General features: G+C 58.1%; 1 protein-coding gene across 2 annotated transcripts in view; it reads left to right on the top strand.

Moving 5' to 3' along the window:
• LRP1 (LDL receptor related protein 1) overlaps positions 1–23,700 on the top strand; it is an 81,139-nt gene that overhangs the window by 43,693 nt on the left and 13,746 nt on the right. For both annotated transcript variants that reach the window (XM_053895231.1, XM_053895232.1), the window contains 38 exons: positions 202–402; positions 1,519–1,764; positions 1,980–2,177; positions 3,432–3,636; positions 3,820–3,984; positions 4,633–4,877; positions 5,104–5,235; positions 5,545–5,772; positions 6,023–6,197; positions 6,286–6,380; positions 6,580–6,729; positions 6,833–6,973; positions 7,341–7,475; positions 9,075–9,206; positions 9,469–9,603; positions 9,805–9,934; positions 10,076–10,202; positions 10,624–10,775; positions 10,873–10,997; positions 11,293–11,670; positions 13,004–13,193; positions 16,458–16,662; positions 17,053–17,245; positions 17,994–18,119; positions 18,332–18,460; positions 18,738–18,857; positions 19,070–19,183; positions 19,489–19,638; positions 19,723–19,845; positions 20,156–20,272; positions 20,454–20,582; positions 20,856–20,978; positions 21,073–21,213; positions 21,296–21,486; positions 22,252–22,435; positions 22,540–22,625; positions 22,800–22,919; positions 23,447–23,634. In XM_053895231.1, the coding sequence (XP_053751206.1) occupies positions 202–402; positions 1,519–1,764; positions 1,980–2,177; positions 3,432–3,636; positions 3,820–3,984; positions 4,633–4,877; positions 5,104–5,235; positions 5,545–5,772; positions 6,023–6,197; positions 6,286–6,380; positions 6,580–6,729; positions 6,833–6,973; positions 7,341–7,475; positions 9,075–9,206; positions 9,469–9,603; positions 9,805–9,934; positions 10,076–10,202; positions 10,624–10,775; positions 10,873–10,997; positions 11,293–11,670; positions 13,004–13,193; positions 16,458–16,662; positions 17,053–17,245; positions 17,994–18,119; positions 18,332–18,460; positions 18,738–18,857; positions 19,070–19,183; positions 19,489–19,638; positions 19,723–19,845; positions 20,156–20,272; positions 20,454–20,582; positions 20,856–20,978; positions 21,073–21,213; positions 21,296–21,486; positions 22,252–22,435; positions 22,540–22,625; positions 22,800–22,919; positions 23,447–23,634 (6,124 nt within the window). The remainder of the gene's footprint in view (positions 1–201; positions 403–1,518; positions 1,765–1,979; positions 2,178–3,431; positions 3,637–3,819; positions 3,985–4,632; positions 4,878–5,103; positions 5,236–5,544; positions 5,773–6,022; positions 6,198–6,285; positions 6,381–6,579; positions 6,730–6,832; positions 6,974–7,340; positions 7,476–9,074; positions 9,207–9,468; positions 9,604–9,804; positions 9,935–10,075; positions 10,203–10,623; positions 10,776–10,872; positions 10,998–11,292; positions 11,671–13,003; positions 13,194–16,457; positions 16,663–17,052; positions 17,246–17,993; positions 18,120–18,331; positions 18,461–18,737; positions 18,858–19,069; positions 19,184–19,488; positions 19,639–19,722; positions 19,846–20,155; positions 20,273–20,453; positions 20,583–20,855; positions 20,979–21,072; positions 21,214–21,295; positions 21,487–22,251; positions 22,436–22,539; positions 22,626–22,799; positions 22,920–23,446; positions 23,635–23,700) is intronic.

Genomic DNA, 23,700 nt, shown 5'->3' with positions numbered 1-23,700 from the left:
AGAGTTGAGCTTCAGCACCCTCTGCAGATTCTTGCTTTCTTTGCTGCCTCTGTGAATCTGACAGAAAAGGCCTCCAATGTTCCTAGTGGACCCCAAGGCATTACAATCATGACCCTATTAGAGAAACCCATCGGGTCTGGGAAGAAAGGCACGGAGAGCCCTCCTGCCCGGGCCTGCCCTCATACTACACTCACCCCTCAGCTCGATGCATCAGCAAAGCTTGGGTGTGTGATGGTGACAGTGACTGTGAAGATAACTCAGATGAGGAGAACTGTGAGTCCCTGGCCTGCAGGCCGCCCTCGCACCCCTGCGCCAACAACACCTCAGTCTGCCTGCCCCCCGACAAACTGTGTGATGGCAACGACGACTGTGGAGACGGCTCAGACGAGGGAGAGCTCTGCGGTGAGGATTAGGCCTAGCAAAGGCCCCAGGAGAGGAGTGGGGAGGGTGGCTGGGTAAGGAGTCTCGAGGACAGGTGGAATGGGGCAAGTTCATCGGGGAGTGGTCTCAGACTGGGAAAGAGCAAGCAGCACCCAAGAAGTTACCAACAACCCTTACTGGTTTCAGACTGGCCTCGGCAAGAGGCTGGGCTGAGCACACCACGCTATTATCGCGTTTAATCCATACAACAGCCCTGTGAGGCGGACAGTGTTATCATCTCCATCTGACAGAGGAGAAAACTGAGGCAGAGAGGTTAAGTAACTGGTCCGAGGTCCTAAGGTGTTGTGGAGACAGTGCAGTGCACCCCCTTCCTGCAGTCACAGACCCTCACTCACACCCACCAGAGAACAGCACAGAGCTGCTTTTAAAGATGAAGACACCAGGGTTGAGTGTTGAGGTGGTCAGGGCAGGCTTTCCAGAGGAGGCAGCGATTTAACTGGGTTCCCAAGGACAGATAGTGCCCGTAGAGAGAGAAGGTGGGGTGAGGAGGCTGTGCATTCAAGGATCAAAAGAAATAGGGGTCAGGGAGGGGAGCAGAGCAGAGCAGCCTGTCTCCTCCACGCCAGGCAGAGCATCTGTTGCAGGGGGGAGGAGTGGGGGAGGAGGCAGGCTGGGACCGGCCCGAGAACTGCTGACAGGTCATCAGTCAGGGCTGGCAGATCTCAGGGTGTGTCAGAGAACCTGGCAGGACATTCCCTACCACACCCCACCCTAATCACACCCAAATCAGAAGAGATCGAGGAAAAAAGGGCAACCCCCAGAGAGAGGCAGAAAGCTGGGGCCCCCCACCATGGGCTCAAGAAGAGACCAGAAAATAGAGACTAGATGCATCCATGATGTGAGGGTGTTCCTCAGGGAAAGGAGAAGGGTGGCCCCCGTGGTGGGTGCTGGGGTCCCAATCCTGGTCCTGAGGGAGCGCGGGGACAGAGGCTTGGCCGGCAATGGGAAAGAAAGATGCTATGGGCAGGGTGCCAGGGCTCTGTCTGGGCTGCCCAGGACTTGAGACCCAGCCAGGCCGTCATCCTGCCTCCTCCTGGATCCTGACCCTGATCCTGTCCCCTGCTGCCCACACCACAGACCAGTGCTCTCTGAATAACGGAGGCTGCAGCCACAACTGCTCGGTGGCACCTGGCGAAGGCATTGTGTGTTCGTGCCCTCTGGGCATGGAGCTGGGGCCCGACAACCACACCTGCCAGATCCAGAGCTACTGTGCCAAGCACCTCAAGTGCAGCCAGAAGTGTGACCAGAACAAGTTCAGCGTGAAGTGCTCCTGCTACGAGGGCTGGGTGCTGGAGCCGGATGGCGAGAGCTGCCGCAGCCTAGGTGAACCACGGGTGAAAGGTGGCCGGGAAGGCTGGGCAGGCTGAGGCAGGCCCCTGAGCTTCAGTTGGCTGGGTTTGGGCTGCCGGATGCCAAAGGCTGTGGTTTCCCTCCATGACCAGGCCCAGGGCCAACAGAGACCCTGCCCTGCCTGCTCTTGGACAGGGCGGCTCTGAGGCAGCAAGCCTCGTGCTGACCCCTGTCACGCTCCTCCCCAGATCCCTTCAAGCCATTCATCATCTTCTCCAACCGCCATGAGATCCGGCGCATCGACCTTCACAAAGGGGACTACAGCGTTCTGGTGCCCGGTCTGCGCAACACCATCGCCCTGGACTTCCACCTCAGCCAGAGCGCCCTCTACTGGACTGATGTGGTGGAGGACAAGATCTACCGCGGGAAGCTGCTGGACAACGGAGGTGACAGCCCCCTTCTGCTGGCCCAGGACTAATGCGGGGTGCTCTTCAGAGAGAATGGGCACCTGGGCACTCGGAGCCACAGGCCCAGATCCAGGCCACCCTGAAGCAGAGGCCCCTAGCTCCCCCATCCCCCACACTCTCGTTAATTGGGTTAGATTTTGCTGTGGGTCTCAGTTCCTGACGCCCCGTAATTATCGTCAGCAAAGCTGCCAGCCTGATAATTAACAAAATGATCAGCCTTTCTTTGGAATGGTCTGGAGCTCCCCAAATCCTAGAACTGCAGGCTTAAAAGGAAAAAGCCATTTAGGAATGGGGTACCTGAATCATGCCTTTGATCCAAAGGCAGCCTGACCCATCACAGACATCTTTCCACACATATTGAGCACCTGCCATATACACCTGGACCTGGGAAGACAGCAGTGATCAAAACAGGCCAAAATGTCTGTCCTCAGGGAGCTTACATGCCAGAGGAGACATCAGATATAAACAAATGAGTACAACGTGGAATATAACAGAAGGGGATAGCAGTGTGGATATAGAGAAAGGAGGAAAGGGGGTGAGTAGGGAGAATGGGGGGGTCGGCATTTTAAATGGGGTGGTCAAGGAAGGCCTTCTGAGAAGGTGACATCTGAGCAAAGACTTGAAAGAAGCACATTTTACTAAAGGAGTTTGTATTGTTTGTTATAGACAAAACTTGGAACCATCCTAAATGTTCATCAACAAGGGAATGGCTAAGTAGATTGTAATAATGTTCACACTATGAAAATAATTTTTTATCTATCATCTATATCTATATGTGTATATATAATTATACATGATATACACAGAGATATAGATATAGATATAGATATAGATATAGATATAGATATAGATATAGATATAGATAGATATCTCCAGGGAAAAATCGTTAAGACAGTCTTTGAAGTGACTTCTAGAAAGTTCTGTCCTCATATTGATTCTGCATCTGTCCCCCAAAGCCTCCACCCTCTGCTCTGACCTCCTCCCATGGGTTAGCCCTTCAGAGAGCTGCAAGCAGAAGAAAGCTGTGACCTCCCCTTCCTCAGGGTTCTGGAAGCTAGGCCTTTTCTCTCCTTATTTGACCTCCTGGAGGGGCAGGGGGCCTGGGTGAGGAGAGTAGGGGGTCTGTGAACCCCAGTTGTATCCAGGGTGCATCAGAGGTATTGGCAGAGGTGTCAAGGTTGAGGGTGGTCCTACTATACTGTGATTTCACTCCCATGACCTTCTCTTCACCAGCCCTGACTAGTTTCGAGGTCGTGATTCAGTACGGCCTGGCCACCCCCGAGGGTCTGGCTGTAGACTGGATTGCAGGCAACATCTACTGGGTGGAGAGTAACTTGGACCAGATTGAAGTGGCCAAGCTGGATGGGACCCTTCGGACCACCCTCCTGGCTGGTGACATTGAGCACCCAAGGGCAATCGCGCTGGATCCACGGGATGGGTGAGAACCCTGCTCAGCCCTATTCTGGCCCCATGGTCTCCTCTGAAGCCTTGTTCAGCCGGGTCAGGGACACCTATCTCTTCAAATGCTATTCACCCCCTCTGCCCTTTACCAAAGATCCTATAACAGCCCCGCCCCAGGCCCTTGACCTTGGCCCCCCCTGACTCACTCCCCATTTCCCAGGATCCTGTTTTGGACAGACTGGGATGCCAGCCTGCCCCGCATCGAGGCCGCCTCCATGAGTGGGGCCGGGCGACGCACCATCCACCGGGAGACAGGTTCAGGCGGATGGCCCAACGGGCTCACGGTGGACTACCTGGAGAAGCGCATCCTCTGGATCGATGCCAGGTCATTGCCCCCCACCACACCCCCAGACGCCTCCATCTTTCCCCTCCCCACAAGGCAGGGTGGGGTTGGGGGTCCCAGGGCTCACCAGCGATAAGGGTGGTGAAAACGCCTGAGGCAGCTGGAGCCAGAACTGGGGTGGCCAAGGGCTGGGCCCAGTAAGAGGACTGAGGGTTGGGGAGAGGGGAGAGGATGGATGTGGAGAGAAGAGGGTAGAAGCAGGGCTGTCACCCCATCCAGGACTGCCTGGCCCCGGTGCGGGCAAGGCTAAAATGCAACCTCCTGTCCTCACTCACAAACCTGTGTGCTCTGCTCGGGGACTTCGTCCACCCAGGGGAAGGGCAAACTTCTAACTGGTCTGCTCAGAGTGGGTACCTTCTTCCAACCTCACCAAAAAAAAAGCCCCTGTGTGCTAACTGTGGCCCTATGGAGAAGTGAGCCAAGAGATTCAGGGCGTCGGAATCGGGATCCAAGACCTGGGATCCTAGACCTCAAACCACTCTGATTCTCACTCCATGTTGTTCTGTTTGCCTTCCCTGGCCAGCAAGGCCTGGGAGGAAGGACTGCTCCAGTGTGCTAGAACTGGGGGGGGCGATGGGCCAGGGCATGGCCCCCGCCATCATCCTCACTCTGCCCCGACCACGCTCTCAGGTCAGATGCCATTTACTCAGCCCGTTACGACGGCTCCGGCCACATGGAGGTGCTTCGGGGACACGAGTTCCTATCGCACCCGTTTGCAGTGACGCTGTATGGGGGGGAGGTGTATTGGACGGACTGGCGGACAAACACGCTGGCCAAGGCCAACAAGTGGACCGGCCACAATGTCACCGTGGTACAGAGGACCAATACCCAGCCCTTTGATCTGCAGGTGTACCACCCCTCCCGGCAGCCCATGGGTAAGGGGCCAGCAGCCTCTTTAGAAGGCCTTAGGAGAAGAGGGGGCCGTGAGAGCATGAGGGATGGTGGGGATGGGCCAGTCTGCTGACTGGAGAGTCTGGTGGCAGGTGATGCTGGAACAGGGCGTGTGAGAGTAGGTGAAGAGGGGGCGGTCGAGGTGAGAGAGGCCAGGCAGGGGCCAGCGACTCACAGGATATTTTCCATTCTCCCCTCCCCCACCCCTAGCTCCTAATCCTTGTGAGGCTAATGGGGGCCGAGGCCCCTGCTCCCACCTGTGTCTCATCAACTACAACCGGACCGTCTCCTGCGCCTGCCCCCACCTCATGAAGCTCCACAAGGACAACACCACGTGCTATGGTAGGAGGCCCCTCCCTCAAGAGCCACTGGTAAACTGAGGCTGAAGGGGAAGGTGTCAGGTACCCAGGCTCCCAGTTGTAAGTGAAGATAGAGCATCCCAGCTGGGAGGGACCTGATGGGAGAGGTTCCAGACACAACGGCTGTAAGAAGGTGTGTGAACTCAGACAGGGAGCCCGATCGGGGCACTTCCGGATAGCCAATGACCATCAGCAGATGGAAGGAACCAGAAGAGGGAGGGACCCTAATCTGGGTGGGTGGGAAGCATGAAGGTAAGGGGCTGCCCTCAGTCACCTGCCACACGCCCCACAGAGTTTAAGAAGTTCCTGCTGTACGCACGTCAGATGGAGATCCGAGGGGTGGACCTGGATGCCCCCTACTACAACTACATCATCTCTTTCACGGTGCCCGATATTGACAACGTCACGGTGCTGGACTATGATGCCCGCGAGCAGCGCGTCTACTGGTCCGATGTGCGGACACAAGCCATCAAACGGGCCTTCATCAATGGCACAGGCGTGGAGACTGTCGTCTCTGCAGGTCCTGCCCTTGCCCTGGACCCCTGCAGTGGGTGTGGCCCCCACCCCCACCCCACCACCGAGCCCTTGCTCCCATCCCTGGTCCCCTTAGTCCTGATATTCCTTTTCCAAATCCTCTCCCTTCTCAATGCCCCAGCCCTGGTTTCCCCACCCTGATTCCCCCCAAAACCAGACCAGCCCCCCACTTCCTACAGTCTCCCGATCTATGCCCTGCAAACACCCAATCTCCAACTCCCCACTGTGCCCCCCAGACTTGCCAAATGCCCATGGGCTGGCTGTGGACTGGGTGTCCCGAAACCTGTTCTGGACAAGCTACGACAGCAACAAGAAGCAGATCAACGTGGCCCGGCTGGACGGCTCCTTCAAGAATGCGGTGGTGCAGGGCCTGGAGCAGCCCCATGGCCTGGTTGTCCACCCCTTGCGTGGGTCAGTCCAGGGCCCAAGGTCGGGGAGCATGGGGTGTGGGGCGGGAGGAAAAGAGGAGTCTGACTTTACCTTCCTGCCACCCTCCCAGGAAGCTCTATTGGACCGATGGGGACAACATCAGCATGGCCAACATGGATGGCAGCAACCGTACCCTGCTCTTCAGTGGCCAGAAGGGCCCTGTGGGTACGGCTTGTCCTGCCTATGCTACCACCCTTTCCTAATTCCCCACCCAGGAGATCCTCAGGGTCCCGCAATTACCTCTCTGTCTCCTGAACTCCCAGCTTAGCGCTTGTCGTCACCCTCCTCCTCCAAAACCACACATCCCTCAGCCCCCAGTCTGAGTGCCAGACTTTCTGGTGGCAGTGACGCCCCCCTCTTCTAGGCCTGGCTATCGACTTCCCTGAAAGCAAACTCTACTGGATCAGCTCTGGGAACCACACCATCAGCCGCTGCAACCTGGATGGGAGTGGGCTAGAGGTCATCGATGCCATGCGGAGCCAGCTGGGCAAGGCCACTGCCCTGGCCATCATGGGTGAGGCTGCTGGGTGGGGGTAGGGACAGGATCAGAGAGGCTGGGCTGGGGTGGCCTGGGGGTGGGGCCCTCCCCAGGGTCTCATCCCCTCCTGCCTCCCCAGGGGACAAGCTGTGGTGGGCAGATCAGGTGTCAGAGAAGATGGGCACGTGCAATAAGGCTGATGGCTCAGAATCCGTGGTCCTGCGGAATAGCACCACCCTGGTGATGCACATGAAGGTCTACGACGAGAGCATCCAGCTGGGTGAGGCAGGGGGCCAGGGCCCTGGGCAGGGGGTGGGCTAGAGAGGGGTGAGGGCTGTGGCCATGAGCAGCTGTAGGAATCCCTGGGCAAGGAAGTGAATGGGAGTGAACACGGGTCAGACTCCACTCACCACCCAGAGGGTCTCCTCTTTCTCATCATCACAGAGGTACCATATGAGCTTACAGCCACCCTGGTCACAAGAGCCAGGGCCTGGGAGGACAAAAGACCTGAGTGTGGGTTGGGTGGTGACCCCCACAAGGTCCAGGGTGAAGGCGGTGATTATCCTTTCCCTAAGCAGTGCAAGCCCGACACTAAGGTCCTGAGAAGGTCTACCTAACCCTTTCTCTGTGCCTCCTACCCACCCCAGACCATGAGGGCACCAACCCCTGCAGTGTCAACAACGGTGACTGCTCCCAGCTCTGCCTGCCCACATCGGAGTCGACCCGCTCCTGTATGTGCACGGCCGGCTACAGCCTCCGGAGTGGCCAGCAGGCCTGCGAGGGTCAGTGCCCCATCACCATCTTGCCCCCCACCGTGGCCCAAGTCTCCAGCTCTGACCCCTCCTACCCCACAGCCCCACCTTCCTCCTCTCACCTTGAGGACAGGAACTGCATTCATCATGTATTGTGAAGTGCCTTCTGGGTTAGATGCTTAGTAAGCCCCCGTTGTGCAGGGTACTACAGGGAAGGCTAGGGGGCAGAAGTCCCTGTCCCTGTGCTCTGCGGTCTTCATCAGAGATGGGGCTAACGCGTAGGGGAAACTGGACCATGAAGTGGCTATCTAGTGTCTGCAGTAGGATTTTAGAGAAATAGATGTCAGCAGGCAGCGCCAGGGCCAGCTTCATGGAAAAGATGTGCTGTGAGCTGGGTTTTATAGGACAAGTAGGATTTAAGTGCATGGATCAAAGGGGAAGGGACAATAAGTTAGGCACTGGGTCCAGAGCAATTCGAGGATATGTGCAGAGGCCCTGAGGCGCCAAGCCTGAGTGGTGGGCAGACTGTGGGGGGTGTCAGAGGTGATGGCTGTGAGGTAGGGCGGGCCTCCTGTGGGTTCTCAGCCAGGAGTGCCTGGAAAGTGGTGTTTGGGGCAGATTAACCTGGCGGCAGAGAGCCGGCTGGGTGGGGGAGGGAGAAACCGAGGCAGTTAGACCAGTTAGGAGGCTATTAGAGTGAGCCCAGTGTTAAGAGATGGGGCTTAGCGGCTGGGTTTAAGAGAAGGGATGAGACTCAGAGACATTTCACAAGAACTTGCTGACTGATTTATGAGTTTGCCCCAGGACAGCACTTCTCAAAGTGTGCTCCTGGGAACCTCCCTCTTTGATGTGGGTAGATGTTACAGAAAGAAACACTGGGTTGAACAAAGTTTAAGTGTTTTTTGCTGCAGAACTTCTCAGAGTCTTGAGTATGTTCATCTGCACTGAGGATTTTTCAAGAGGAGACTAATGTTTGGGGTTTCCCCAAACTCCCTTGACTATGAATCCTTTTTTTCAAGGAGCCTGAGAAACCAGAGCCCCCTGGGGGATTCATCTGGGGACACAGTGTATCATGGGGCAGAGGCAGTGGAGGATTCTGGCTCATGTGGATAGTGGCACCTCAAAAGAAATGGGAAAACAGAATTAAGACTCAGGAATGAGATGTCAAGGATATTGAGTCTTAGGTGTTTGAGAGTGTGTGGCAGAGACCAGACTGGGGAGGACAAAGAGGAAACTAAGGTGGAAGTCTCCATTTAGGAGTCATCTGGTTTCATTGCCTTGTCTGAAACTCCCCAGGTTCTTCCTAACAGCTTTTGGGGGTGCTGGGTTGTATGGAGTGAAGTTGAACTGCAGGGCCCCTTTTGGGGAGAGAAGTCCAGGTCTCTTCTGCCCTCTAGTGGGGGATAGTAGTCTTGCAGGTGGTTCCCCAGAGCTGCTCTCCTTTCCCACCCCCACCACCCACCAGCCAGGTGACCTCCCAGCCCAAGCTGCAGGCCTCAGGCTCAGGTGTGTTTATCTGTGTGTTGAAGGGGGAGGCATGATGTCTGGAAGAAGATACTCAGAGTGACAGAGCGCAAGTTTAAAGGGGGTGTCAGCGAGACCCAGGCCTGAAGTATCCTTGTGTTTCAGGTGTGGGCTCCTTTCTCCTGTACTCTGTGCACGAGGGAATCCGGGGAATCCCCTTGGATCCCAATGATAAGTCAGATGCCCTGGTCCCAGTGTCGGGGACCTCCCTGGCTGTCGGCATTGATTTCCATGCTGGTGAGTGATTTGGTGGCGGGAGAGAATGGGACGTTACTTTGAGGGTAGTGTGCTCTGGGAGCCCAGTGAGAGTCAGCCTGACTACAGCTGGAGGGGGAAATACCACAGCTCCCCCTACCCTGCTCTAGTTTCCCTTCCAACCCCCGTGCCACTGCCTCCCCCACCCCCAGCACTCACCTCTATTTTGACTGCCATTTGATTCTGACCCTCCACCTTTCCCCTGCCTTGTTGGGCATCCCAACGTTGGCTCCTCTATCTCCAGAAAATGACACCATTTACTGGGTGGACATGGGCCTAAGTACCATTAGCCGGGCTAAGCGAGACCAGACATGGCGCGAGGATGTGGTGACCAATGGCATTGGCCGCGTGGAGGGCATTGCAGTGGACTGGATCGCAGGTGAGCCATGAGAGGGCCCTGGGCGGGCTTTGGGCCTCCAGGTAGGGTGGAGGCCTGGAGGAGAGAAGTGGGATCTCAGGAGTCTGAGGAGAAGGACTAGGCAGGAACGGATGGGGGAGCAGCAGGGATCTAGGGGCTAGAAGGGGACCAGGTGCATGTGTTCCCACCCAACCTCCTAATCCCCACTCACTCCCTCCTCAGGCAACATCTACTGGACAGACCAAGGCTTTGATGTCATCGAGGTCGCCAGGCTCAATGGCTCTTTCCGCTACGTGGTCATCTCCCAGGGTCTGGATAAGCCCCGAGCCATCACTGTCCACCCAGAGAAGGGGTGAGAAGCTGGACAGGCTGTCCAGTTCCCAGCCCTGGCTTGGTTCTGGCTTGGTCACTTTCCACAGCCCACACTTATGAGACCCTCTCTCCTCCATGGTCTGGGGACTGACACCCCACTTCTGCCTCCTCCACCCCACAGGTATCTGTTCTGGACTGAGTGGGGCCAGTATCCACGTATCGAGCGGTCTCGGCTAGATGGTACTGAGCGAGTTGTGCTGGTTAATGTCAGCATCAGCTGGCCCAATGGCATCTCGGTGGACTATCAGGTTTGAATGCAGGCTTGGCCCTGGAGCCCTCGGGATATCTGGACCCCATTCTGTGGGGGGGAGGCTCCCCTTACCCTATACTCTGCTTCCAATAGACTCTCCCTATGGTGAACCCCCCATTCGGTGGGGAGATATGGACCCAGGATAGGTCTTGCGGTCTTCTGGCCCAGCTCCCAACCCAGAGTAGGACTCCTACCGCCCTAGAGATGGGGGAGAGGGTGTGCTGTCACTCAGAAGTGAGGACTGAAGGCATGTCTAGAAGGGTCGGCATATCAGCAGGTCAGAGGGCAGGGAGGATATGGAGAAAGGAGGAGAAAGATACGAGAGGCAGGGGTGAGTGGGACAGCCCTGCTGCCCAGGACACTGGGGCTGGTGTAGAGTGCTGGGCACTGGAGGTGAGGTGCACGCCTCTGGCCTATAGGATGGGAAGCTATACTGGTGCGATGCCCGGACAGACAAGATCGAGCGGATCGACCTGGAGACGGGTGAGAACCGTGAGGTGGTTCTGTCCAGCAACAATATGGACATGTTCTCAGTGTCTGTGTTTGAGGACTTCATCTACTGGAGTGACAGGTGAGGCCTTCTGCCCTGGTCTTCTCCCTGGCATCCTTTCCCTCCCTCCTGACCTCTGTCGATGCCCCGCTCACGGCCTGGCCTTCCCTTCCCCTAGGACTCACGCCAATGGCTCCATCAAGCGTGGGAGTAAAGACAATGCCACAGACTCGGTGCCCCTGAGAACAGGCATCGGCGTCCAGCTCAAAGACATCAAAGTCTTCAACCGGGACCGGCAGAAAGGTGAGGCTGGGGCTCTGGGCCAGGCAGGAGAGGCACACAGGGTGATTTCTCAGACCAAGAGGGGCCGGGAGAGACGCTGAACCCACAGGGACACTTTCCAGCGGCTCCAGAGACCTGAGGGGGGTGAAGAGGGGCTGAGGAGCTCAAGGATGGGTTTGGGTGCCGAGTTGCTGAGGCAGAGCAGTGCACCAACCAGAGCGTCCACCTTGGCTGAGAGTCCAGAGGCACCAGTGAGCCTTTTCCCAAGGTGGGCCCTGCCCTCCATAACCACCTCCTTCCCATGCCCTCCCCCCAGGTACCAACGTGTGTGCAGTGGCTAATGGTGGGTGCCAGCAGCTGTGCCTGTACCGGGGCGGGGGGCAGCGGGCGTGTGCCTGCGCCCACGGGATGCTGGCTGAAGACGGGGCGTCGTGCCGGGAGTACGCCGGCTACCTGCTTTACTCAGAGCGCACCATCCTCAAGAGCATCCACCTGTCTGATGAGCGCAACCTCAATGCACCTGTGCAACCCTTTGAGGATCCTGAGCACATGAAGAATGTCATCGCTCTGGCCTTTGACTACCGAGCAGGCACCTCCCCGGGCACCCCCAATCGCATCTTCTTCAGCGACATCCACTTTGGGAACATCCAACGGATCAATGACGATGGCTCGGGGAGGATCACCATTGTGGAGAGTGAGCCCAGACCCCGATCTGCCCAGGAAGGGGGGAGGGGGGTAGGGGGCTGTGCAGAGGACCAGCACCGACTCAGGGTAGAAAAGCCCTCAGACATCAGCCAGCCCACTCCGCCCCAGATCTGAATCCCAGCTGTGACTGCGTCCCTGACAAGTAGCCAGCAAATCACACTGCACCCATTATACTTACTTGAAAGTTTCTCCTCATTTGGAGTCACACTTGGCCCCCCTCTCGCTTCCCCCTCTGATCCTAGTTTGCCCCCAGGCTGCACAGAATAAGCCAAAACCCTCCTTTGTGTGTCCAGTGCTCACAGCACAGGCTGCAGAGACAGGCTGGGTTCAACCCAAGACACAGGATTTCAGGCACTTGTCCTGTGCTGTCCAAGATTTCTCATCTGCATAATGAGACAGGATCACCTGAACCGTAGGTATGAACGCTTAGCTCAGCCCAGGTGTCATGTGCACCCCACAGAGACCAGTGGGTGCTAGAGCCGTCACCCCAGGACAGCCCTTCAGCTCTGTGAAAAGTACCGTTTTGTTCCACTTACAGTTTTCTTTTCTCCAGGCTGGATACCCCCCTGGTCCTTTGACTCGTTTGTTCAGTTATTCATTCATTCTGGCCACGGAGGCCTGCCAGACACTATTCTAGTGGCTGGTATACAGCGATGATAAACATAGATCCGTTCTTTGACCCTCCTCTGGACATTTCCTGCTCCACACAGTCCAGTCCCCGTGCCTGTCTAAAAATGTGTCCAAAGCTAAACTAGATACCCTGTGATTGTAACTTGATCAGGAGAGACTGGCAAGAACTGTCCCCTCCCTTCAGGCCATTGTTTAAGCTACAGTACTTCTATTAATGCAGCCTCTGGCAACCACAGCGACATACAGCTAGAGGCCACTAAAATCCCCTTAGGCTATGGTTCCACTACCCATTGTGCACTTAATTCTTTAACCTGAGTTTAGGATGTCTATGAGAATCAATCCAGTTCTGGCCTTGTTAAGCAGGAAGCTCCCACCCTGTACAGCCCAAGTCAGATGTGATTTACTAAAATCCATAAAGCCAATTCTACCCAGCTGTGGGGAGAAGCAGGAAGAAGGGTCAGGGAGATGGGCCATGGATCATTTGGGTAGAAAATAGGGAAGGACAGGAGGGCTGGGGTGCCAAGGGCTGTGCCTCCATATGCTCCTCAGCTCCCACATATCCCCTTCCAGCGCCCCCATATGCCAGAGGAACGGGTGCTCCAGGCCTTCCCCCTGAGTTCATGCCCCGGTTGCCCCTTCGGCTCTGCTCTCTGGCTCCATCCCGACCTATGACTACTCCTGTCTCCTTGCAGATGTGGGCTCTGTGGAGGGCCTGGCCTATCACCGTGGCTGGGACACTCTCTACTGGACAAGCTACACAACATCCACCATCACCCGCCACACAGTAGACCAGACCCGCCCAGGGGCCTTTGAGCGCGAGACGGTCATTACTATGTCTGGAGACGACCACCCACGAGCCTTTGTGCTGGACGAGTGTCAGAAGTGAGCTACTGGGTGTAGGGAGTGGGTGGCAGAAACCATTCCGGGCAGCCCCCGGTGGGGGTGAAGCAGCAGGAGAGGCTGGCTTTCACCTGAGATCAGCCACTTCCTTGCCATGACCTTAGACCAGCTGTCCGAACTGTCTGAGCTTTAGTTTCCTCATCTGTAATAGGACAATAATATTTCAGGTGCCTGAACCAAGAGGAGGATCGGGGCGGGGCGGGGGGGCTTGTGAAGGACAATTCTGGCTCAGTGATTAGTCGATTCATTCATCAGAAAGCCATGTTCAAGGCACATAGTAGGTCCTCTGTGTTTCTGAGACTCCAAGCTTCAGGCCAAGACTGTTCACTGAACGCTTATTGCCTGGAAGCTTTGACCTAGCTGAGGAGAGAAATCACAGTCCTGGGAAGCATGGAGACCGGTGATGACCAAGAGGCCCCACAGAGGCGGCAGGTTGGCACAGGACCTAGAAGTGGAAAGGCCAGGGAAGGATGGCCAAGACACAGGGCAGTGCTTTGAGCAAGAGCCAAAGGAAGGAGTGCTGTAGGCGGGGAAGGACTGTGAGGAGACTCCCCCATGCCCGATCAAAGGGCTCTTGTGAGCAGAAGCAGGCCTGGGGAGGGCCCTGGAAGCGAGGCTCAGGTTGCAAGGCAGTCCAGAGCATGAGTCAGGAGAACCTGGGAGGAAATACCTGGAGGTGGTGCTTGCCCCTGGTCTCCACCTGCCCTGTCCTCCTGTAGGGGCAGCCCCCACTCCCACTGTGTGGGCCTCTAGTGAACCACCTCCTCCCCTTAGAAATCCTGGCCCACATGTAAGCAAAACTGTTTTCCCCAGAATTCAGCAGCACTTGGAATGTTTTCCCAAAGCTTTGCTAGGAAACTAAGGGACAAACAAAACCCAAAAGCAGCTACTTAGAAATGGTGAGTGTACCGACTAAACCTAGATTCCTTAGCCTGATATCACTTGAGGCCAGCCCCAGCCCAGCCTGCCTGGCCCCGCAGACCAGCACAAGGGTCCTCTGTCCCTGGCCTGCCTCACCCTGTCCTGCATGTACCTGGCTCATGACAAAGATCCTATCTGCCCTCTGCGACCCTTGGTAACTTTACCTGTCTTGGGCTGGCCTCAGGGCCTGTCCCTTATGGGCCTGGAACCTCCGTGGAAGGGTGATGCTCCTGGGCACCCCTGCCTGCCTCCCACCCCCAATCCAGAGATGGTGGAGCTTTGTGACTTCAGAAGCTCCTTCATGGCTGCCCACCAAATTCCTTTGCTCTGAGCCTAGGCTCAGCAAATGGCTTGGGAACCAACGATGTGCTGAGGATCAAGGGGAGGGTGAGATGGACATTGGCTCTGCCTCAGGCATATTTGATGCTAGCCATGAGGCTGCAGGGAGCTTTAGGAGTGTGTAAGAAGGACCTGACCTGGGCCGGATATCAAGGAATGTGTCCTCGAGGACACCCAGCTGAGCTGAGGTCTGGAGGATGACAGGGGTGAAGTAAATCCAGGGCAGGGTGCAGGAGAAAGAGCTGAACTGTCTGGGAGAGGCCCTGTCCTGGCCAGAAGGAGCGAGTGCCTTGGAGGAATTGGGGGGGGCCAGTGTGATGAAAGGGGCAGGGACCTCCTGCTGAGCCTCCCCTACAGCTGGCCCCAGTTCCCAGGTTGCTCCCAATTCTGGCTGCTGACAGCCTGCCCCTCAGGACAGCCCCTTCTCCCTGCCCTTCCCTGCCAGCCACTTCCTGGGGAGTGGTTTTACCAAACCTGAAATCCTCAATTGTAGGACATGTCATTCTTCCACATATAACAGTTTGCCATGGTAGAAGGAAAGCCACTTCCCACTGCAGAGTGAACTGGGCTCTACCTGAGGACATTGAAGTCCCTGGTTGGGCACCCACAAAGCAGGGAGGATGATTCTAGCAGCTGTCCCTGGCATACCCATTTCTCCTATGGAAGCCAGAGACAGATGCCACCATCCTTGATGGCGTCGTGCCACCATCCAAACTCCCATTCTGATTCCAAGAACCCCCATCCAGAACCCCACCCCTCCCCCCAGGATGGGGGCCTTTAAAATCAGAGACTTATCCTCAAGAGCTCCCAGTGGCTTGGGGATAGCCAGCACCTCCCTAAGTGGAAGCATAGTGGCAGGAGGCCATAGCTCAAATGTGCTGGAGAGGCTGTGGAGGGGGTGTTAAAAAGAGACCTGGAGAGGTTTGAGGAGACAGGTCCACCAGCCAGCCAGCCAGAAGACAGCTCTGCGTCCAGAGCAGCAGAGGGCAGAGGGCATGGAAGCGTGCGGTGGGGTGGGGAGGCAGGGGTAGGTCCTATGAGACAGCCAGAGAACAGATGTAGCTAGATGATTCTCAAACTCCAGGGTGTATGAAGCTTGCCTGGGGAGTGCTGGAAAGTGCTGGTTCCCTGGCCCCAGAATATCTGGGACAGAGGACCCAGGAATCAAGATCCAATGCAGGTGGTCTGAAAACCACACTGTCACACCTAGTGTAGTGCCTGACCAGCCCTGAAGTCATCCGCACCCATCTCTGGAGCCTCACCACCCCCAAAAGGAGCACAGGCAAGGCCCGATCTTACCACCTCCTTTACTGAGAGGAGGCCAAGGTGTAGAAACGAGAGGCTGGTTCAAGGTCAGAGCTTGGAAGAAGCAGAGCTGGGATGAATGTCACATGATCAGAACTGAGCCAAGCATTCTTGAAATTCACTTTGATATACGGGTGCTTTGGATTACGAGCATGTTTCTGGAACGAAATACATTCACAAACCAAGGTTTTACTATAATATGAAATACTCATGTGGCATCTACCAGCTGTCACTAGATGAATATTAACTCTTTTAACCCTTAAACCACTCTATGAGGCAGGTAATAGTGTTATCCCCACCTCATGGAGGATGAAACTGAGGCACAGAGAAGTTAAGTCACTTGCTGAGGTTCCTAACTTGTACGTCGTGGAGCCAGAATGGGAACCCAGAACCTGACTTACTTGGCTACACTGTCTCTCAGTAAACACAGATGGCCGTTTCACAGACACTGAGAAATACGTGTGCACACATACACACGCACCGACTATGCAGTAGCTGGGCCCTTCCTGGGCACCGGGGCTGTGTTGGCCTGGGTGGCTGTGAGGTGGCCTGCTGTGCTGGGATCTGGTTCCCACCCTGGCTGACCCTCAGGTTCTGGTTGACTCCTTGCCCCAGCCTGGGCCCTCCACGGCGGACTCCCTGGCTTTGAGTCCTGATCCCCGTGTCCCTGTCTTCCCCCAGCCTGATGTTCTGGACCAACTGGAACGAGCAGCACCCCAGCATCATGCGGGCGGCCCTGTCGGGGGCCAATGTCCTGACTCTCATCGAGAAGGACATCCGCACCCCCAATGGCCTGGCCATCGACCACCGTGCCGAGAAGCTCTACTTCTCCGATGCCACCCTAGACAAGATCGAGCGCTGCGAGTATGACGGCTCCCACCGCTATGTGAGTCTGTGGGGCAGATGGAACAGGTGGCACTGGGCAGGCTAGGATCAGGGGTCAGGGGACGGCTGGCCAGCCAAAATGGAGATTGCCTGGGCACGGAGCAACAGAAAGGGAAGCCACATGGTGGGAAGATTTGGGAGGAGAATGAGGCACTGACATTGCTGCTTAGCTGTGTGGCCTTGCGCAGCCCTCATCCTGTCCGGGCGTGGCTTCCTCATCAATTAAATGAGGACATGGCAAGATTCCCCTGCAGGTCTTCCCATTCTGCAACTGTGTCCAGGGATCTCGGCCAAGGCCAGGCACCCCCACCCCTGGGGCCAGCTGCAGGGGGTTGGATTTGGGGCCAGAGGCCTGAGCCTACCTGTGACAGGCTTAGTGCTGTCGCCACAGGTGATCCTGAAGTCCGAGCCAGTCCACCCCTTCGGGCTGGCTGTGTACGGGGAGCACATTTTCTGGACCGACTGGGTGCGGCGGGCTGTGCAGCGGGCCAACAAGTACGTGGGCAGTGACATGAAGCTGCTGCGTGTGGACATCCCCCAGCAGCCCATGGGCATCATCGCCGTGGCCAATGACACCAACAGCTGTGAGTGGGGCCACTACCACCAGCCTTGCTCTCCTGCCCCTGGTGCCAGCACACACACACACACACACACACACACACACACTACACCCTGGTCCTGTTCTCCCACAGCCTCCACATGCAGACACACAAGTGTACACGCTTTCACCCCCAAGAAACCCAAAACACCAACACTCCTCTACTCCAGCTCCCTCAAGACATCTGTGTGTGCGTGCACACGTATGCACCCTCGTAGCACACCACAGCTGGTCTCACCTGAATCTTTGACACCCCAGCACATGCCCTAGCCATTCTTCCCCCCAAGAACCACACACGCTCCCAGAGCCTGATCAGACACACGCGCCCCAGGCTCTGCCTACCCCACACTGTGCGTGCACGTGCGTGTGCACAGAGACACTCCCACATTGGGCCTGCCTGGCCGAGGGGCCCCATACAGATCCACAGCTTTTCCATGCCTCTCACACATACTCCAAGGCCCCACCACTAGGCTCCTTCGACTTGACTCTCCTCAAAGCACGTGGCGAAGCCCACGTCACCCCCCGCCCCAAGAGCACACACACCCTCAACCTCAGCCCCAGCCCCAATATTCCCACTGGCCCTGCCTTAGCACATTTTCTGCTCCCCCAGCCATGTGCCATTGTGCCAGGGCCAGGGCTAGGAAGCTCAGTGAAGCTATGTGAATGGGTGTGGGCATTTTGTGTGTGCACAACTGGGGACACTCTTAGCCCGCTGTCCTCTGTCCTTGTTTCAGGTGAGCTCTCCCCTTGCCGCGTCAACAACGGGGGCTGCCAAGACCTATGTCTGCTCACTCACCAAGGCCATGTCAACTGCTCCTGCCGAGGGGGCCGCATCCTCCAAGAGGACCTCACCTGCCGGGGTGAGAGAGGGAATGACGGAGGACAGACACTGGTGGGGGGACCCTGGGCACACACTGGGGACCATCTCCTCCTAGACTCCAGTAGCCCACCCTTGTGAAAACTTTTATCTAGGAGAAACTGAGGATGACCTCAGTTCTGGGGGACAGGGGGTAGAGACATTCGAGGCCGCAGGACCCTGGCTTACGAAGCTCCCTCCACATCGCCCCCACAGCTGTGAACTCCTCTTGCCGAGCACAAGATGAGTTCGAGTGTGCCAACGGTGAGTGCATCAACTTCAGCCTGACCTGTGACGGTGTCTCCCACTGCAAGGACAAGTCTGACGAGAAGCCATCCTACTGTAGTAAGGCGCCTCCTCCAGCCTCTGTGCCCCAACCCTCCTCCCTTACCCCTGGCCTCCAGAGTCGACCGCCTCAGCCCCCAGTGGGGCAGGGTGTGGGAGTGAGGGGAGCAAAGCTCCGTGACCCACTCCACAGCTGTCCTGAAGGGCAGAACCGCCGCTAGCCCTGTGCCAGCCCCTGAGCAGTTTGTCAAGGGAACAAATGCATGACGTCTCATCAGAGGCAGCGCCTCCCCTGTCGCTGCCGCTGACTGCTGGCCCGCTCCCCGTCTGTCCGCAGACTCACGCCGCTGCAAGAAGACTTTCCGACAGTGTAACAACGGGCGCTGCGTGTCCAACATGCTGTGGTGCAACGGGGCGGACGACTGTGGGGACGGCTCGGATGAGATTCCCTGCAACAGTGAGTGGGACCCGGGACCTGGCCCTCAGACCCCCACCTCTGCCACGCCCCGCCCTTGCTGAGCTTTGGTTCCCAGGCCCCATGGGGTCTGCTTCAGCGTGCTCCACGGTGGGCCTGGGCAGGTGCTTTGGGCCAGGAGCTCTGGCCTGGGGTCTCTTGCCCCCAACGTGGAAAATTGTGGCCTGATGGTCTGGGGGTGGGTGCTGTTCTAGAGACGGCCTGCGGAGTGGGAGAATTCCGCTGCCGGGACGGCACCTGCATTGGGAACTCCAGCCGCTGCAACCAGTTTGTGGACTGTGAGGACGCCTCCGATGAGATGAACTGCAGTGAGTGACACCCCTGCCTGGGTGCCTTGTAGTCTCTCTCCCGTCTCGCTCCCTTGCCTCTTGCCTGGGGCTCCTCCCTGCCATCCCTTTGGCCCACGTGGCGGCCTCTGTCACCCTCACAGCCTGTGTGGCCCCCGCCCCAGGCCTGGGCTCCCTGGGGTGAGTGGAAGGGGTGGACAGCACCCCCTCCCCCGAAGGACACCGTGCGACTTTCTAAAACACCAAGGCCACTGTCAGGCCAGCAGCTGCCCCGGGAGGGAGTGTGGAGGGAACCTCGGTTCACCCCTCATCCCTGCCCCCACCAGGCGCCACCGACTGTAGCAGCTACTTCCGCCTGGGGGTGAAAGGAGTGCGCTTCCAGCCCTGTGAGCGGACCTCCCTCTGCTATGCACCCAGCTGGGTGTGTGACGGTGCCAATGACTGTGGGGACTACAGCGACGAGCGCGACTGCCCAGGTCTACACCAGCCTTGGGTCAGATGCACGGCGGGCGGCGGCCCCCCCAGGGTGGCAGTGCCCTCATGCTTCCCTCTCCCCCCAGGAGTGAAGCGACCCAGATGCCCCTTGAATTACTTTGCCTGCCCCAGTGGGCGCTGCATCCCCATGAGCTGGACGTGTGACAAGGAAGACGACTGTGAGCACGGCGAGGATGAGACCCACTGCAGTGAGTGACCACAGGGCCCACCCACCCGAGCTGGGAGCCCAGAGAACCCATGGCGGGCAGGGGCTTCACCAGAGTTACTGAGTCACTGTCCACACCTCACCTTTTAGTTCCCTCCCAGGAAATGTCCTCCTAGGAGAAGGGCACCCAGGGCCTTAACCCCAGGTCCCACCCCCGGGGGCGAGGGGGCATCTCTCTAGCTCATGCTGACCCCCACAGAGGGATGCCTTGGCATGCACCCTACACCTGCCTGCCCAGCTCAGTGCCATGCCATCCCCTCCCCCCATCTCACTTTGGTTTCCAACTGCCCCAGACAAGTTCTGCTCGGAGGCCCAGTTTGAGTGCCAGAACCATCGGTGCATCTCCAAGCAGTGGCTATGTGATGGCAGTGATGACTGCGGGGATGGCTCAGATGAGGCGGCTCACTGTGGTGAGAGGTGGCTGGGATCGGGCCGGGGAGTTGCTCCCGGGAGGGACAGAGCCCCCCCCCATGCCACCCGCACGTGCACATACCCTACTACGGGAGGGATGGACGGCACAGTGGTGGGAATGTCACCCCCGCTGCCCGGCCCGCTGTGCCTGCTCCCAGCGGCTCCCTGTTCCCCCCACAGAAGGCAAGACGTGCGGCCCCTCCTCCTTCTCCTGCCCGGGCACCCATGTGTGTGTCCCCGAGCGCTGGCTCTGTGATGGTGACAAGGACTGTGCTGACGGTGCCGACGAGAGCATCGCGGCTGGCTGCTGTGAGTGGCAGGGGCCATGAGGAGTGGGGCGGGCAGCAAGCAGCCACAGTCTCTCTTTGCAGTAGGGAAAACTGAAATCAAGGAGAGGAAGTGCTTCAGCAGGGGTCCCTCGGGCAGTCAGTGGCAGAGCCCTGTCTACAACCCACATGGGTGTCTGGACCCTCCATCCAGTGCTCTCTGTCCACTCTGCCACTCAGACCCCACCAAGGTCCCGTGTGACAGTCATCAGCTAGTCAGGGGGAGCTGAGGGGCCATGTCTGTCTCTGTCCGTAGTGTACAACAGCACCTGTGATGACCGTGAGTTCATGTGCCAAAATCGCCAGTGCATCCCTAAGCATTTCGTGTGTGACCATGACCGTGACTGCGCCGATGGCTCCGACGAGTCCCCGGAGTGTGGTGAGCCCGGGGCCTCCCTGGGGGTGGCACCAGGGGTGCGCCCTGCCCTCCCTATGCCCAAGCTCCCAAACTCACCCGGCCCCTCCTCCCCCAGAGTACCCAACGTGCGGCCCCAACGAGTTCCGCTGTGCCAATGGGCGCTGTCTGAGCTCCCGCCAGTGGGAGTGCGATGGGGAAAATGACTGCCACGACCAGAGCGACGAGGCCCCCAAGAACCCACACTGCACCAGCCCAGGTGGGCCCGATGCACGGCCCCCTCCCCACCCTCCATCCCTGGCCCAATGGCCCCCCTGACCTGCCCTCCCCACCCCTTGCAGAGCACAAGTGCAACGCCTCCTCGCAGTTCCTGTGCAGCAGCGGGCGCTGTGTGGCCGAGGTGCTGCTCTGCAACGGCCAGGATGACTGTGGTGACGGCTCAGATGAGCGCGGCTGCCATGTCAACGAGTGTCTCAGCCGCAAGCTCAGTGGCTGCAGCCAGGACTGCGAGGACCTCAAGATTGGCTTCAAGGTGTGCCCCACCCCGGAGTGGGAGCTTCCACTCGCCCAAGACTGGCGGGAGCTCCTTTCTCCACCCCTCGTCCGTTCATTTGTTCATTCATTCAACAAGGGCTCATTCGGCACCTACTCTGCCAGGCAGTGCTCTGGGCACTTGGGGACACAGCAGAGGAACAAAATCAAAACCTTTACTTGGTTGGGTTCTGCATCCCCTTGGAAAGTAGGGCCAGCAAGGGCTACGGGAGAGGGAGGGGTGTGCAGATGTCAGGCAGGCGCCAAAGTCCAGGTGTGCAGGTCAAGGGAGAGGCCAGACAGGAGCCCAGAATCTGGGAGTTATGAGTCTGGATAGGCTCCCCAATGGAGCGCGTGTAGATGGCCTGTGCTCAGCCACACCAGTGGCAGGGAGGTGATGGGGGACTGGCAGAGGAGCCTGAGAAGGGGCAGCCGCTGGCGTGGGAGAAGAACTGTGTGAGGAAAACCTTGGAGGAGGCGCACCACCAGCTCTGTCAGATAATGCTCACAGGTCACATAAGATGAGGCCTGAGCATTGACCTCTGGGGACAGAAACCGAGTGGTCATCGGTCACTGCAGTGGCTTAGCTGCAGTGAGAGCCAGATGGCTCAGTATCTGTTTGCTGCCTGCCTCCCGCCCCTCAAGGCTGGGCTTCCCCAGCGGAGCCAGCCAGCCCCCGGGGTGGAGGGAACCAGAGCTCTAGGCTCCAGGGCGAGAGGCTCCGACCACAGCCCCTTCCCCAGCCCAAGCCTCCCTGTGCCTGCAGTGCCGCTGCCGCCCCGGCTTCCGCCTGAAGGATGACGGCCGGACGTGTGCCGATGTGGATGAGTGCAGCTCGACCTTCCCCTGCAGCCAGCGCTGCATCAACACGCACGGCAGCTACAAGTGTCTGTGTGTAGAGGGCTACGCCCCCCGCAGCGGCGACCCCCACAGCTGCAAAGCGGTGACTGGTGAGACGGGCGCATGGAGGGGGTCGGATGGCTCAGGCAGCTGGGGACCGGGGGTGCCAGAACATGCCCCAGCTGGCAGCTGAACCAGGACGCTCTGTCTCCAGATGAGGAGCCATTCCTGATCTTTGCCAACCGGTACTACCTGCGCAAGCTCAACCTGGACGGCTCCAACTACACGCTGTTGAAGCAGGTGCCAGAGCCGGCCCTCCTCACCCCCACCCCTGTCCCCAGGCCCAGAGCTATCTTCCCTTCCCCGCCCAGCCCCCTCATCCTCCCCCCTTGGGCCCATGTTCGTCACCTCCTACTCACTCCTCCAGCCACCGGCGTCCTGACTCTGTAGTCATCCCCCACCCCCCACACCCAGGGCCTGAACAACGCCGTCGCCTTGGACTTTGACTACCGAGAGCAGATGATTTACTGGACAGACGTGACAACCCAGGGCAGCATGATCCGAAGGATGCACCTTAACGGAAGCAATGTGCAGGTGAGGCCAGGGGCAGCCCACTCCTCAGCAGACAAACTAGGCTTCGGGGGCCAGAGATCCAGCTGCAGTGCCCCTCCCCAGAGGGCTCACTGTGTTTCAAGGCCATCTCCCCCTCACCCATCGCATCCCACTGAATTATTTCCTCCTCTTCCTTCCCCACGAAGTCACTGCCTAACTCTGTTTGTCCTGGCTTCTTCCTCTGCTCCAAGCTCAGAGAGTGAGGTCTAGGAGATTCCTCCTGCTTTTTCCCTCATTATCAGTAGCTTCCCCCTTATGGCTGCCCTCTCTTAAATTCACGCCCCTAGGCACTGTGGGGTTTGGGGTGCAGGAGCTCTCCTCTGGAGACCCCTCTCCTATAGCCTCAGCTGACACTAGGCCTGGGCCTGGGCGTTTTCCATCCATTGTCCTCCCTGCAAGCTGGGGGAGGAAGCTCTACTTCACAGTTGGGGGGGTGCTGGGCCCCCAGAGAGACTGAGGGTCATACCCCTGGTCATCCAGAGCTCTTCTTTCCCTGCCTCTGCCCATAGGTGCTGCACCGGACAGGCCTCAGCAACCCTGACGGGCTGGCTGTGGACTGGGTGGGTGGCAACCTGTACTGGTGCGACAAAGGTCGGGACACCATCGAAGTATCAAAGCTCAACGGGGCCTATCGGACGGTGCTGGTCAGCTCTGGCCTCCGTGAGCCCAGAGCTCTGGTGGTGGACGTGCAGAATGGGTACGAGGGCAAGGAGGGTTGGGGGAGCCCCTGAAGCAAGCAGTATGCTCAGGCATCCAGGCCCAG

The sequence above is a fragment of the Panthera pardus genome, unplaced genomic scaffold (genome assembly GCF_024362965.1).
Source record: "Panthera pardus isolate Hobbes unplaced genomic scaffold, ASM2436296v1 HiC_scaffold_6, whole genome shotgun sequence".
Taxonomy (NCBI): domain Eukaryota; kingdom Metazoa; phylum Chordata; class Mammalia; order Carnivora; family Felidae; genus Panthera; species Panthera pardus.
Note: the sequence above shows the minus strand (reverse complement) of the source record. Positions and strands in the feature narration are given on the sequence as shown.